Source organism: Camelus dromedarius, chromosome 3, assembly GCF_036321535.1.
Source record: "Camelus dromedarius isolate mCamDro1 chromosome 3, mCamDro1.pat, whole genome shotgun sequence".
NCBI classification, from domain to species: domain Eukaryota; kingdom Metazoa; phylum Chordata; class Mammalia; order Artiodactyla; family Camelidae; genus Camelus; species Camelus dromedarius.
In genome coordinates, this window is record NC_087438.1 from 84,813,346 (window position 1) to 84,830,284 (window position 16,939).

General features: G+C 31.7%; 1 protein-coding gene across 1 annotated transcript in view; it reads left to right on the top strand.

Moving 5' to 3' along the window:
• SNX2 (sorting nexin 2) overlaps positions 1–16,939 on the top strand; it is a 53,267-nt gene that overhangs the window by 20,312 nt on the left and 16,016 nt on the right. Inside the window, exons 2-8 of the mRNA XM_010998816.3 lie at positions 1,025–1,142; positions 5,743–5,906; positions 7,257–7,323; positions 7,665–7,708; positions 8,875–9,016; positions 11,246–11,324; positions 16,664–16,739. Coding sequence (XP_010997118.1) covers positions 1,025–1,142; positions 5,743–5,906; positions 7,257–7,323; positions 7,665–7,708; positions 8,875–9,016; positions 11,246–11,324; positions 16,664–16,739 — 690 coding nt within the window. The remainder of the gene's footprint in view (positions 1–1,024; positions 1,143–5,742; positions 5,907–7,256; positions 7,324–7,664; positions 7,709–8,874; positions 9,017–11,245; positions 11,325–16,663; positions 16,740–16,939) is intronic.

Below are 16,939 nucleotides of genomic sequence, written 5' to 3' on the forward strand. Positions count from 1 at the left end.
GTAAAAAAAAAAAAATACCAATAACACCCAAATGCCTATCAAGAATAGAATGGATCAGTTATGGTATATTTATATAGTGGACTGTTTACAGCAGTGAGAACGAGTGTCTTATTTACTGCATGCAACAAATGGAAGAATCTCATATTCATGACATTAAATACAAAAACCAAACACAAAAAAATATATATTCCATATAATCCCATTTCTCTGAAGAGCAAAACCAGGAAAAACTAATTCATGTTGTTTTCTAGAAATCTGGGTGGGGAGAGGGTAAAGAATGGGAAGTTGCATGAGTGCAGTTTCTGGAGTTGATGGTAATATTCTTTCTTGATCTGGGTGCTGGTTACACAGCTATGGGTTTGTAAAAGTATCTAGCTGTGCACTTTTGACACGTACAACTTTTTTTTTTAAGGAGTATTGGTTTTAACATACTGTAAGAAAACTATGATAAAACTAAAAGCTTTACAATCTTGTTTCCATTATGCTGGTCATTGTGCTTTAAGAAGTACAAAAATAGTCCCTTTGCTTAGTTGAAATATGAATGTTTGGGTGAAGGCACATTTTTAGTTTGAAACTATAGAAATTTTAGAATAATTATAGTTGTAATTTAAAATGTTAAACCTTCCTCTTATAGTAAAGCGGCATTTTGAACTTCTTATTCATGCAGTATGTTTTCAAAATCTGATTTTTACAATTATATCATAATCAATATTGTATGCTATATAAATAATTAAATCTTGTTTTTATTAATTATAATTCAGCATGATAAATTAGTTTCCCTAACTGGATGATTAGAAAAGATTTTCTTTATTAAATCTTAAGTGACTTTTTTTGTTAAGAAAGGAGAAGACCAGTAAAAGTGTGTTTTTGATTCATCCTTACCTTCACAGGAGGAACCATAAATAGCTGTTCTTGTTCTTTCTTCCCTTCATATGAAGAGAATGGTCTTTTTCTGAAGTGTATAAGGACATAATTATAGCAGACAAACATGCCAATCTGTTATCAATTATTGTTTTTTTAACAGTCAAGTCCATCATCTCCAGAACCTGCTAGTCTTCTTGCAGAAGATGTTAGTACGAACTCCAATGGTCCAAAACCTGCAGAAGTTGTACTAGATGATGACAGAGAAGATCTTTTTGCAGGTAATTGTAAATATCTTTATTCTTTTTACTAATTGTCTGTTGTAGAACATATCTGATTAGAAAATATTTCATAAAGCAAAGCTGACATTTTGTGTAAACTATGAGTAGCAGCTGTTCTTGTTAATGACTTAGCAGAATAGGAAATTTCAGTTAGACTGCTTTGTGAAAAATAAAGACTGTTAAAGAGGAGCACAAATGTGGCCCTTTGTGGTTTTAAGCATTTGAAATAAATCACATTATAATTTTATTATTTTGATCGGTACTTAGGCTCAAACTGATGGTTTTGGCATTCATACTTTGAAAAATAGCAGCAATTGTATTCTTTATTACTTGTAAGTAGTCACAAAGCAAAAGTAAATTCTGGATTTAAAAATCACTTTATTTGTAATCTCTGTTTGAAATCTGTTTTCACAAAATGCTTCAGTATTTACCACTTGTTCCATGTTGATTCAGTTTTAGGTGAGTAAATTGATGCTTGAGGAATTTATTTTTGATGTGAAGGTAGGATTTGGTGAAATCCATTCTAACTTATAAAAAATTAAAATTTAGGTACAAATTAATGTTTAAATATTAAAAGGCAAAATCTCCCTTAGAATTAATGACACAAATATTTAAAACAGTGAATCTTTTTGTTTAAGATCTTAATTTACCTAAATTGGTTTTGATTGAGTTAAAATTTAATAGTGTGTCCTCCACTTTTGTAGTGGTTGAATATTTAAGCCATCTTGTTTTTTTCATGCAAGTGTTTAAAGAGACAGTCCTCCATTATAAAGGTCTATATAATTTCCTATTGATTATGTGGAAAGTTTTCACTGCAGATGAATTCATGAATTTTATGAATTCATGTCTGAAAATTTAATGTATGACACCAAACACCAATCATATCCCCCCACCTTTTTTGTAGCTACCTAACAACTTAGAGTAAAAATCACAGTTAATTAAAGTTGTAATAATTCTTTTTATTTTCTTTCATGGACTTTTTTCCAGGCAGTCCTTAGAAGTTTTTTCATGGCATTTGTATTTTAGTCCGAAAGACAACATAAGTTCTTTCTCTACTAAGTAGGTACTAGTCTAAAATTGTGCCTGTTCCTCTAATAGTATAGGGTTGTACATAGGACACTTGGATTAGCCCTTTTATTAAGGACTCTTTCACCTTTAATTCTCAGGATTTTACATCAATGACTATGCTAAAATTCTGAGAACTCTGTGTGAGTATGTGTGTATATTAGGAAAGAGGGTTTTCTTGTTTACAGTGTGCCCAGGCAGTTTGCCACATGAGGACAGTACAATGATATCTGCCCACTAAGCTTAATTAGAAAAGTCTTTTTTCGTGTTTTAGTCTACCTAGCATGACCTGTACTAAATATTTTGATTCAAATATGATCAATGTCAGTTTTTTTGTTTTTGTTTTTGTTTTTGAGGAGAGACACACTGAGCAATAGAAATAGTCATCTGTTTGTTTTGTTTTCTACAAACACTTCTTATGCTTTATCTTTTATCTTAAACTTAACTGCATTTCAATAAGGACATCATTAGGTGTTCTAAGACCTGTATCAGAGGAGAAACTATAGGTATTGCTCTAGAGATTTAGCCATTTTGGTTTTAAAACCATAAGGAGGTTAGATTGTATTAGTATGTATGCTAATGTGTTTGGGGTAGCATTTCAAATATTATTATGTCAGAAGTGGTATCAGTAAAACTTCAAGTGTGACGTGTATTACTGTTATTAGCTTACTTACAAAATGTTCACCAAATACAGGTGACTACAGAGCACCTTCCAACCATTTGTTAAATCCAAACACACACATTAGAAAACTGTCCTGGAAGAATAAGTGAGGGTGAGCAAATTGCCAGTGTTGAAATTGTCCTAGACTTTTAGAACTTTTTTCTGCCAGGGAACTTAGCTTATTTCACTTATGCTTTTCAGCAAATGATACCAAATCTAAGTTCAGTGAATGAAATATTACTTAGCTAATGTTGACATAATCAATTTATACTTAATCCTCAAAGGATCTCTTCCAGGGAAATGTTAATCTTTGTACTTAGTGTCTATGGGGCATTTTCTGAAACATTTAGGTGTAGTTTTAATTAGTCATTGTTAATTTGTAGTGTGTTCGTTTACTTTTGCTAAAATAAACAAGTCATGGGGAGAATTTAAGGCAAACTATATTTTGCTGTACTGAACCTAAATCTCTATCCTTTTTTTTTAAAGAAATTTTAAATTTTTTTTATTGAGATATAGTTGATATATAGTTATGTAAGTTTCAGGTGTGCGACATAGTCATGCACAATTTTTGAAGGTTATACTCTATTTATAGTTATTATAAAATCTTGACTGTGTTCCCTATGCTGTACTATACATTCTTATAGCTTATTTATTTCATATATAATAGTTTGTACCTGTTAATCCCTTACCCACATCTTGCCCCTCCTCCCTTCTCTCTCCCTTTACCTATTTATTTTACTTTCCCCCCTCCATACTAGCTATTTAGATCATATTTAGCTTTTCCTATTTTGAGATCTCCTATTTTTTGAAACAGCCTGTCAGTCTTTGTAAAGAACAATACCTTGCATCAGTGAAGTAGAATGTGATTGAAAAGTTAAAATGACTTTATCTGTACTGCTGTCTCAAAGTTACTACGTCTTTCAGTTTTTTTGTCTGTGGATTTCTTGCCAATAACAGTACCTTTTTCATAGATTTTTGGGTTTCTTTTTGTTTTGTTTGCTCCTTGTTATTTTGCTTGTTTGCAGATTAAAGATCTCACACCTCCTCGCTTTGATATACTTTCTTAATTGTCTTACACTGCTCAATGGTTTCTGTTTTTTTTAAGGCTAAATAACTAGCAATCTTAACAGCCTAAAGTTGCATTTGAGCATTTAGTTTATGTTAGGATCATCTATAGTCTGTTCAGCATTGGTAGTCTATTTTCCTTCCTCTGGCTACCATGGTTTACCACGGTAAAATGGTAAAAAAAACAAAAAAAAAAACAAAAAAACCTGTTTATGTATTTAATTGTTAATATATTTACGTTATTTCAGATAAATATATTACTGATATACTTTTTGAGGTATTAAAATGGCTCACTGACTATCGTTACTACCATCCCAAACCTCAAGGAACCTAAGAACCTCAGGTTAGAAACCACTGTTGTGATCCTGTTTCCCTTACAGTCAGTCCAGCCTGCCTTTTCCTGGTATCAATTCTATATACCAGCACAACTGTGGTTTTCATTTTGGCCACTGATTATAATTTTCACCTTTTTGGCGTTGCTTTTAGCTTATGCAGTTATGGTTGACTCTTGAATAACACGGGTTTGAACTAGGTCCATAATATGCAGATTTTTTTTAACACCTTTATTGCGATGTGGTTCCTGTGCAGTAAACTACACATATTTCAGATGTACAATTTGATGAATTTTGATAGATGTATATACACCAATGAAACCACTACTACAATCAAGATAGCTAACATTTCCATCAGTTTTATTAGTAACTACTATAGTATGAAATGATCCAAGGTTTGTTGAATTCAAGGATGCAGAACCTCGACTACAGTAGGAGCACATATTTGGAGGGCTGACTCTAAGTTACACTCAGCATTTTGAATGTGTGGAGGGATGGCAGCCCTAACTCCAGTGTTGTTCGAGGGTCAACTCTATTTCATTTTCATGGAATTCTTCCCTCTTTTTCACCCTCATATCCTCAGTCCAGCTTTGTAAAATATTCCTGATTTTCCCCAGCCTAAATTATTCTCTTCCATCTGCACTCAAATTATAGCGTTTGTTCTGTGGTTCATATAGCATTTAGATGTCTTGTAACGTTCTTTTTATTGTTCTCTTGGCTATTATTTGTCTTTTATTATTATTTAACATTCCACATGCTTATGTCTTGTTTTCCCAACTAGATTATAAACTCCCTGAGGGCAGGTATGATATTTTACATTTCTTTGTGTTTCTCCATTGCGTTTAGCACAATGTGACTTAGTTTGTAGACATTCAGTTTATTGATCTGATTTGTTTCTAAATATATTTAATTTTAGATTTTTCAAGTGAACAAACACTTTGAATTAAAACCTGAACACCTGTTTGCTTTGGATCATATTTGTATATTCAAGTAATATCCACTAATCTTTAGCAGTCGATTGCTTTAGATTACTAACTTTGTGGATTTCCCTTAAGATAGTTTGGGGCAGCCTTCTGCCATAAAATTTGTGTTCGTATGTATAAAAGAATCATAATGTTGGCCTGAATAAAAGATTTTGGAAGGTAAGTTACCATAAGTATTAGATATGTTACAGCTCCAGACACAAATGAATGTGGAATTATCCACATCATTGCTTTCCTACTAGCTTATTCCTACCACTAGTATAGATAATTATGATGACTTAACAGAATTCTTCCTAAAATCAACAAAATCACTGTTGGTTTTAAAGTTTTGGTAAACAGCTAAGGAAGGATTCATACATTATAACAATTATTTTAAAATGGCGTTTTTATATTTTGGGTCATGCAAAAATATTTTTCATAATTCATTAACTGTTATGTAGACTATTGAGAGTTTGTGACCATGTCCTTAACTAACTTGTTTAATTTGTATCTAGAAGCTACAGAAGAAGTTTCTCTGGACAGTCCAGAAAGGGAACCTATACCCTCCTCTGAACCTTCTCCTGCAGTCACACCTGTGACCCCCACTACACTCATTGCTCCCAGAATTGAATCAAAGAGTATGTCTGCTCCAGTGATCTTTGATAGATCCAGGGAGGAGGTATGGAAAAATGTTTATATTCTAAATTAATATGTAAATGATACATCCCTCCCAGCATCTCTTTTGTTACGTATTTGTAATTAAAATCTTTTAGACACTTTGGAGAAAGAACACTGGACTAAAGAGGTTGAGTGATTTGACTTCTAATTTTATCCTTACCACTTTTTAATCCAGTGACTTGGGCACATCACTTTCCTTCTTAGTCAAGGAATTTGTTATTTGTGATGTCATGGTGATAATATGTGCCTCTCAGGGTTCCTCTTTGGTCAAATAAAATGTCTGAAAGTACTTTGAAAACTTAAACACAATCAAGTGATATCTTGAGTAATTTTATTTGATCAAAGCCATGTAATCACTGTTAGTAATCGTGTTGGCAGAGTAGAGGATGTGTTGTGAGCAGAGAGAAAGCATGAGAGCCTTCCAGGATATAATGATAGTGTCTTTTCTTATTCTAGGTTCTGGTTACAAAGATGTGTTTACTTTGAAAAAGTAACTAAGCTATATACCTAGGATTTATATACTTTATGAATGTTACAATTCAAATGAGGCTTACTTTTAAAAATTCTGTATAAGAGGGCTACCTTAAAAAAATTATCATTAGAAGAATGCACTTTTCTCTTAGATAGTCTTAGACAATACTGATTTTAAAATTTGCAAGATGTAATTTCTGTGCTGCATCTTGAGAATAACAAAACGTTTCTTTGGAACTGCTATTAATAAGGATAGCTTATTTATAGTGGCATAAAAAGTACTACTTTGTAGTTTCATAGGATTATAATATTTCCTACTTCTTTTTTCTGTGAGATTTATGATGATTTCATTGGCTTCAAGAAGAACATGTGTTTACTAGGTAATTAGAGAAATCATGATGCTAAAGTTGCTTATAAGTATAGTAATTTCTGTAAGTACATAGGGTTCTACTGGCAAAAATAATGGCCACCTCCTGGTTTTTAAAGAAAAGAGATGCAACTTTGAAAAATACTAATATTAAAAATAGTTAAGGAGTTAATTATCTTAATAATCTGAAGATTGAGTATGTAAAACAAAAAAATTCCACAGTATCCCTACAGAAGAGTAAAACTTTTGTCTACATCTAAGAAGCTGGGGGAATGGAAGATTTTCTGTTACTTCTCCCAGTGGTCCTTTTCCTGTTGTCTTTGTGTGTGTTTTCTACATAGTCAGGAAGTGAGACAGCTTTTATTTTTCAGAAATGGAGTGTTGAGTGATTTTTTAAATTGTTTGTCATGACAGAGACCCTAATAAAAGATAAATAGTAAAAATTACAGTTTTTAGTGTTATGACTGTAATATAAATTAGAGTCTTTAACACCAAAAAAAAATGCTTTCCTAGATTGAAGAAGAAGCAAATGGAGATGTTTTTGATATAGAAATTGGTGTATCAGATCCAGAGAAAGTTGGTGAGTCGATATTTATTACATTTTGTGCATGCTTCTGTTTGATAATTAGCTTGGTTGTTAATGTGTTGTTTTTCTTAACTAAATGCATTGTTACAATATTAAAATGGTGCTTTTATTTTTAAACCTGTGGCAGCTTTTTTTTTTTCCAACTTTATTGAGGTATAATTGACAAATAAAAATGTGTATATTTAGGATGTACAATGTGATAAGTTAATACATGTACACATTATGAAATGATTACTGAAGTGAAGTTAGCATATTACCTCACATAGTTACCTTTTGTGTGTGTATGTGTGGTTAAGCTTCTGATTTTTCAAAGTGTTGTTTGGCTTTTCTTATAGGTGATGGCATGAATGCTTACATGGCGTATAGAGTAACAACAAAAGTGAGTCTTTTGCTCTTTTAAAAAAATATTGAGCCCTCACTATATGTAGTGTGAGAATGCTATGATTATTAAGTGTAAGTGATCTCTGTCTTTACAAAGATCCAGAAAAGACTGCATATAAGTAAATAGTTAAAATGAGTTGTGAATAGTTTGGTAAGTAGAATATCCTCCGAGAGTATGCATGAAAGGATCTAATCTAGACAGAAGTAGGAGACCATTGAGGAGGTTCAAACAAGAGTATGGCACAATTAGATTTTTGTTTTAGAAAGATCTCTCTGACTCAGTATGAATTGGGAGGGTCAAATTAAAGGTCAGGATTTCCAGTTAAGAGGCCATTGCAATTCTTAAAAAGATTGTAGGCCTTCAAATCTTAAAAAAAAAGAGAGAATCTATAAAGTCCTAGCTGTGAAAAGTAGTACTTTATACTAAGAAATTGGTTCTGGGGGTGAGCAAAATAAACAGCTTGAGTTACATAGGAGGTACAGTCAATAGAGCTTGGATGTAAGGACTTAGGGAGGAGGGATGCCTAAGAACTGTAGTTGTTGGAGTGCTTCTGGAGAAAAGGCAACACAAGGGGAGGAACACATTGTGGGGTGAGATTTGTTAATTCACTGAGCGGATACTTCTTTATTAAACACCATGGGATCAGGCTGTTTTCCAAGCATTAGAGTATAGTTGTAAACAAAACAGAGAAGTGCCCTTCATTCATGGAACTTAACGTTTGAGCAGGGGGAAATATGGTGAATTTGAGGTGGCAGTGAGACTTAAGTGGTGGCTTCCCTTTGGCATTTCAATATATTGGACTCCTAATTACCTCCCCCCCCGCAAATGCTGGCTTAATATATAGACTGAAGCTCAGAGGAGATCTGGGTCAGATGTAAGGAGTTAAGAATCATTGGCATAAATATGGATAGAGTCAGTGAGATGAGTCAAAGGTGGAATAAAGCAAACATTTCCTGTCCTCTTAAGTTTCTGTAAAAAACATCTGTGATTTGAAGGTTTTTTGGATAGAAATCTTTGTATCAAATTAGTTAGCTACTCTACTTTTCTTGCAGAGTAGACCAGTGTGTATGTTATATATATGCATGTTCACAGTTACATGTTACATTAACTTCTAAATAATTGTTTAGTATTCAAAATTTGAAATACTTCTTCTTTACTTGTAGACTTCTCTTTCCATGTTCAGCAAGAGTGAATTTTCAGTTAAAAGAAGATTCAGTGACTTCCTTGGTTTGCATAGCAAGTTAGCAAGCAAGTATTTACACGTCGGTTATATTGTACCACCAGCTCCAGAAAAGAGTATAGTAGGTAAGTATGAATCAAAAAAAACTGATTTTTGTTACTAGTCGATTTGAACTATAGATTTGTATATTCCATGGTCATTTACTGTCATGACATCTCAGTGTCTAAAGATACTGAATTTAAATGTTCTATTTATGATAGTCATTCACCAATTGAAGAATGTATAGCTAGTAGTTTTATTTTTTTATCACCTGAGGATTTTGATTTATATAATACAGTGATGTTAAATATTGGGTCAGAGTTTGCCGAGGTGAAAGCAATTGAAAACCCTTTTAGAGTTGTTAGCATATCTTATTAGTAATTAACACTTAGAGGATATTTAATATTATTAGCATATTTACATTTTTCTAAGGGATGGAGGTGTTTTGTGCTCAGCTATACATTGTACAAAAAAGAAGATTTGATCTAGCCTTGCTCACATAGAAACTATTTAAACTCATCTGTTTATTATGTACCTCAACTTAACATTTAAAAAACATTTCTACTTATACAGGTAATAAAGGCTTACTTAGTTAAAAATATGCAGATTACAAAAGAGGAGCGGAACTTCCATTGTCCCACCATTAAAAGACATCTGTCATCTCTTAAAATTTTGTAGTATCTTTTCCAGTCTTTTCAGAAAGTCATAGGGTTTTATTTACATAAGATTACCCTGAAAAATATTTTAAATGAATTTTACTGATATTTAAATTACTAATTTTACTTTTTTAAGCATTTGATTTGAAAAGCAGTTTTATCAGTTTCCTTTAGGATTTTGAAACCTACTGTATTTACATGAATTTATTATGTTCTTTCTCTTTTTTTAAATTCAGAAATCTAGTGCAGTTATTCAGCTTTTTGGTCTCAGGACCCCTCATATTATTCAAATTATTGAGGACACCAAAGAATTTTTGCTTTAGTGGGTTATATCTATTGATACTTATTATATGAGAATTTTTTAAAATTCTGTTTATTTAAAAATAATATGCTCACTACCTGTAAATAAAATTTTTGTGAAAATAATTTTTGTAAGACAAAGAACTTTAATGATAAGAGAGGCTTGCTTTAGCTTTTTTTTACATTTTTGCAAAATTTCTTGCTAAATAGAAAATAGCTGTTGTTTATAAAATATATAAAATAGCTCATGCCTGCTTATGCACTCTATCTGTTGTGATATAACATATTGTATAATCTTTGTGAAACTCCACTGAGGTCTCATGGAATAATAGTAAGAAAGATAAAAATAACAACTTAGTATTATCATGAAAATAGATTTTTGTGTGTACCTTCCATCCTTCATCAAAAGGGTATCAGAAATCTGGATATCCTGACCATACTTTGACAATTGCTAATCTAGTTAATAATGTTATTTTGCTGTTCTCTGAACTGTTGCAGTGGTATCTTTTGGCCTCCCATTGTCTATATAATGAACTTAAGTTTATCATAAATTATTTATTATTGATACCATTTTTTTGCCTTTTTCTCTATAGATTTTCCTATTCTGGACATTTTCTGTAAAGAGAATCATATACTGTATGGTCCTTTGTGACAAGCCTCTGTCACTTAGTATAATATTTTCAGTGTTCATCCATGTTGTAGCATGTGTCAGTACTTCATTTCTACAGAATCTAATTTTTAAATTAAAAAGAACAGGAAAAAAAGGAAAATCTGCAATCTGATATTAGTGTTAAAATTGAAGTTGCCAAAAAGGAATAATTACATGATTTTTATTTTTTAAATTTGAAGAGTTTCCAGTGTCTCTATGAAAGAGCTCATTATTTCAACTGTTTTAAAACCAGCTATGATAAATAAATAAGAATTCTATGTTCTTAGAATCTGCAGCAAAAGAAATATTTAGCATATTCATGGATTAAACTTACTTTTATTTTTCTAGTCCTTGAAGTAAAGAACAGTAATTGTTGTTCATAAGAAATGAAAACACATTTTAATTTACTGAGTGTAATATATAACAGATAAGGAATCCAGGCAGTTGCAGGTCAGAAAACTACAGACACAGCTCACTCAACCTCAGCTTTATCTGTTCTCTCTTATAACTTATATTATAAATAAGTACTTGCCAAACAGATATTAATATATTGTGAGTTTTCATTTCTCAAAAGTATGATACTGGTTACAGATTTAGGAGCTTTTTAATTTAGTTCAAATTTAAACTATATTTTAAATTATACAGAAATGATTGTAAGAGGATGTTTCACAGTAATAGAAAATCATCAAGAGTTTCAAATTTTTTCAAAGGCATGACCAAGGTCAAAGTGGGTAAAGAAGATTCATCATCCACAGAATTTGTAGAAAAACGGAGAGCAGCTCTTGAAAGGTAATTCTGATCAGCCCTACTTTATTACTCTCATGTTTTTACTTCAGTAATATAAGTTTAATTGCATTTAGTGGCAAAAGTATATTTTAAGTATTAAATTTTTCAGAGTACCACTTGATGACTCTTATTGAGTGCTTTAAGGTTTTATTAAGAAAATTGCTGTTTTCAAAAACACAATACTGTATATTTGTTCTGTTTTTATTCTCATGAATAGTCTGTCTAACAAAGGTAGCACCTATTTTCATCTAAATTAATTTTTCTTTTGAATTGTTACTAAGTAATATTGGAATATTAATAAATACAATGAAAATTAGGTTTGTGCTCCCTCCTTCAATTCTGTATAGTTAATTTTGACTTAAGTATACAAAAGTATTAGTCATTGCTTAAGTTGATTGCATGCATACTTAAAGGCTGATATTTGTGTATACACACACACACGGACAGTATGTATGTATACAATGCATATGTATGCAGTATCTTTCTTTAGTCTACTTGACTCAACACATCTCCTATAGCTTTGAAGACTTATGTTCATTGTGGCTTACTAAAAGGGAGATACGTGGGATGAATTCCTATTCCCAGAATCTTAACATTTATTCCTTGTTTGCTATGCTGAAAATGTGAGAAAACAAGTTTAAAACTATCTTTAAAGACCAACTTTTAGGACATAAGTTGGTAATTACCTAGACTTAAAACGTTTTCTAATTTTATAAATTTTTGTTTGTTATTTTAATTGAATTTTGTTTGTTATCTTAATTGAATCTGCTTCTTTGTTCTTTGTTTTATTTTCTCTCTTGGCTTAAAATTAGTGGTTGAGGTGGGTAGGACAGATTTTAAATGGGAGTAAATATATCTATAGAGCACAAATTATTTTTTAAAACTATTTTTAAAGGTAACGTATTTCTGGATTTTAGTAGTAAATTGTTTTACTTTCGAGAAAATGCTACAGTAAAGTCGGGTTTGAACAATTTGCAATAAGAAAAGCTGGTGTGTGGCTTAAAATCTTGTATCAGAGAAGACTTAAAAAGATGAGATTGTGAAAATCAGCAGTTATTTAGGAAAAGGATTTAAATTGCATCAACAGAAGTTTAGTTTAGACATTAGAATTGATTCTGTTGTGAAAGGTCATAGAATATTTTTAAGAATAAAGGTAGATAATGTACTGCCTTGATTTTGCTTAGTCCTTCCTGAATGTGTAACCATGACCTTTTGAAAAACCTTTCCAGTCCTGTTTTTCTATGAGTAAAATTGAAATATTTCGGATGGCATGCTTGATAAGGAACTTAATGAAGATTTATTGTACCAAGGACATATAATTTGATTCTACATTCACCTTTCTTGCAACTTGGGTGCATTGCATAGTACTTAAGCCATACCTTGGTTCAGTATGTAACATTGAGAATTTTGAGGAAGTGTTGAATCTTGTGACCTAGTGTGTATATGAAGATAGTTTCTTTACTAGTAAATGTTACTTGTTAAATACTACCTTAGTGGAATTTGCAGTAGTGAGGAAAAAAGAAACAGTGTACTACGAGTTTATCTTACATTAGAAAAGATGACTGTAGAAAATATAGGTGAAAAAGTGTAGAAGCAAAGGAATGATTTTTTTAAAGTGATTTTTCTGTGGGATTTCTTAAAATTTTAAACATTAGATAGGCATATGTGTGGATCTGGCAGGTCAGGGAAATATTTCTTTTGTATACTTTGTAGTATTCATTTATATATTTACTTGTTTGTTCAACTTAGAGACTCCAAATGACTTTCTTGAACAAAAAGATAAACATTAGTATTAAAATACAGGAAGAGAAAGGGAGTGGTTAAGAACCCAAGTACTCCTGATGCCAAGTAAAGTAAGCAGAAACTACTTCTAAGTATCCCAAAGATCACTCACTTGATTTTCTTGAGAGTACTTCTTATCTTAGGAGCATATTATGTTTATTTTTTAGGTGAGAAATGTAAAGTAGCAGGATACAGTGTGTAATGATTTAGAATCCTTTCTGTGTTGAAGCCTGCACTTCACTACACACTATCTGTAAGGCCTTGAGCAAGTTATTTAACTTAAATGCATTGTTCCTTTTCTCTAAAATACAAGTGTATCATTTAGGATTGTGTTAATGCCAAGCACCTAAAAACAGAACTGGCATAGCGTAAACAGTGCAGACTGAGTAATCTACTCTTCCGTATCAGGAAGTTTCGAGATAGGCTGATGTTTAGGATTATCAAATCCATCAGGAAATCCTATTTCATTCTTCTAATATATGGACAACATCTTTCACCCATCTACTACTAGTCCAAATGCCTAAATTAACTGCAGTAGGTTTCTGATTGGTCTCCCTGTTTCCATTCTTGTACCTCAGCTCTTTTTTTTTTTTTTTAATAGAGCAGCCAGACTGGTCCTTTTAAAAAATAAATCAGATCATATTCCCACCCCCCATTCACCCAGTCCTCCAGTTTCACTCAATAAAAGCCAGAGTCCTTACAATCACCTATGAAATCTTATGTGATATGCACTGCTCACTCTTACTTATTTGATCTCATATCCTCCTTGATCACTCTGCTCTAGGGCACACTCATCTTTTTGCTGCTCCTCAAAGATCCCAGGTATTTTCCTACCTTAAGATTTTTTTCCCTCCGCCTTCCTACTGCCTAGAAAGCTTTTGTTCTTGGGTAGCTGCTTGGCTACTTACCTTGCCTCTTTCAAGTTCAGACATTGAAATATCACCTTCCCAGTGAAGCCTATTTTGATCATTAGTTTCACTCTGACCTGTTCTGTTTAAATCGTCACCAACCACACCTTACACCCTTGATCCCATTTACTTGTCCCTTCTCTACTTGTCCTTTCATTTTCCACAGCATTTGCCACTTTGTCACATACTACGTAATTTATATGTTTATGGCCGTCTTTTCTTAATAAAATGAAAGCTCCACTGGGGAAGGAATTTTGTTCTCTTATATCCACTGATACATTCTGAGTACTCAGAACAGTAACTGACATGCAGTAAGTGCTCAATAAATATTTGTTAAATGAACAAATGAATGTCATCAAAGACCCAGGCTGTTTTCTGTCTTTCTAGTCTCTCATTGTTAGCACATGTGTTTGAGTTCTAAGCAAGAGAAATATCTTTAACTCTCTTCCTCTGAAGCATTTTGTATAACGTGCTTTATTTTGCTTTAGTTTTGATATGTAAATAGGATCTTGAAAGCCATAAGTGATTATAAATATATCAGTAGCCCTTCCTTAGAGCAAATCTCAGAAAACAACTCTTGTTAAGTTTGATACTTACTTTTCATCAGTTCCATTGCATCTCCCATTTCTGTCTTCCCTCAGTGTGTCTGCTTCTCCCTGTAGCTCTGTTCATGTCTTCTTCCTACATTCTTTTCCTCTTTTTCTTCTCCTTCCATTGTATATCTACAATCCTCTCTGACCTTAATTCTGAATTGATGTATATTTACAAATAGTTGTTAATTTAAAATCCATTTTATGTTGCTTTACTTAATTTTAACATTGTGTAAGCTTAATACCTTTTTTTGAGTGGTTAAGTGCTCTTCGTTTTATGTAATCCTTAAGTTTTACTGTCATCTTCTAGAATATCATTTTCCAAAATTGAGTCCTCAGAATTCTGGTATGTACTAGGGTGAAAAAAGGAAATCTATAGTAAATTGAGTTTTATTAATGTAAGGTTTAACAAAGGTAAACCGGGTTTATTTTCTGCAAGGCTTCTCCCAGTGCTTAATGTACTGCTGCTGTTCATTATGCATCTTAAAGAAAGGAATATGTATATATTTCATGCTTTCTTTATTGAAGAACCAATCTTTTTCATGGAATTTTGCATGAGAGTAGTATTCTGCAGAACCCACTTTAAAAAGCTATTTTAGAATATGGTAGTATTTCCATTTTGTTTTGAAATATTAGAATATTTCTTAAAGGTTGGGTACTTGATGTTTTGTCTTCCTCCCTGCTTGTTCATTTTACAAATGCCCAAGTGCTTGCTATTTACCAGCTGTTGTGTGTACAACTTGTGCAAACTGCTTTAAGCAGCACACAGTTGAAACAACTAAATAACTTACCTAATAGTACTGGAGAACTTCAGTGATAAAATTGTAAGTAAAATTCCAGTGGGAAAATACTAACATTTCTCAGGCTTAGAGGATTAGTGTTCCTACTGCATCTCTTTTTTTTAGCTTTAGAATATATGTAGCAAATATTTTTTTAAACCACAGTGGATTATACTGCACATATCTATGAAATGCTCTGTTTCTAATATAGTAACTACTTCTGTGGGCTAATGAAGTATAATATAGTGTATATTTTTTAAATATATAAAAGCAGAAGTTTTAAAGCAGTCGTTTTAACCATTTAACTTAAGGAGTCATTTTAACCATTATATATTGCATGATTTTAGAGAAGGTAATCACTTTATTTTAGGCATATTTTATAATCTTGTAAAGACATAGAAGAAATTACTGACTATATTTCTTCTGCCGAAATAGTATCTGCATTTAGTAATACCTACTAACTGTTAGAGAAAGTACTATAATTGAAATATTACTGCATGTAATCATTAATCTGGGAAAAGAGTAATTTTTTTAAAAATGAGAATAGTTAAGTAAACAAGAATCATGAAATAGACCTTTTCTTTTTTATGAAAGAATGATTGGTAATTTACTATACGTGTCAGAGGTGGGTTTTTTAGTAAAGAAAAATGACTAAAGTTGGGCTGATAATGATTTAATAATGATGTTTTTCTTTACTTTTATTTTTATTTTATGTGGTGTTATATAAGGAAGACATTAATCAAAAATAGCAAAACCTTAAAAACAGAAGTATTAAAGAAAATTTAGTTCTTGTCAAATAAGGACCAAAATTGATTTGATAATTTAAATCTGCTGGCAAGGAAAAAAAATTAGTAGGATATTCTTCATTTTGGTAATAATAGTGGTAAAAAAACTAATTGACTGGAATATGTGTTTTACTAGGATATATATAGTAATAACTGGGAACATACTGACCCAAAGATAAAATTATTTAACAAACTCATGAATATACCCTTTTGTAAATCTGATGCTTTGCAATAAGAAGTTTGGTAAGTCATTTAACTTCTTCCTGTCCTTACCCCATCCTCTGTCATGTCCCTTTTTACATAATTACGAATTTTCAAACGATGAATACAGTTTTTATTCATTAAATTGGTGTAAGATTCTGAATAATTAGTGGAGGCAGGCAAAATATCTTTTTACCTGTTTTTTTTTAATTTTTAGATTTTTATCCTTTTGTTGAAATAAGATTTAAAGTAAGATACTACTGATAAATAAAGGAGCGTTTTATTCTCAAATCCTAGATATCTTCAAAGAACAGTAAAACATCCAACTTTACTACAGGATCCAGATTTAAGGCAGTTCTTGGAAAGTTCAGAGGTATTATTTCTCCTTAAAAGTTTTGTATGTAAATGTTCTCATTATTTATGATTCAGTATTATCATTTATATAAGAATAGGTGTTCAGTAAACAGTTGCATTAATAGATGTAATAAAGCAATGATTTTTTTTGCTTAGTAATTTAATTGGCTCTAATTAATTACTTAACTAAACTACTAGCAAAATATCTTCTTCTCATTA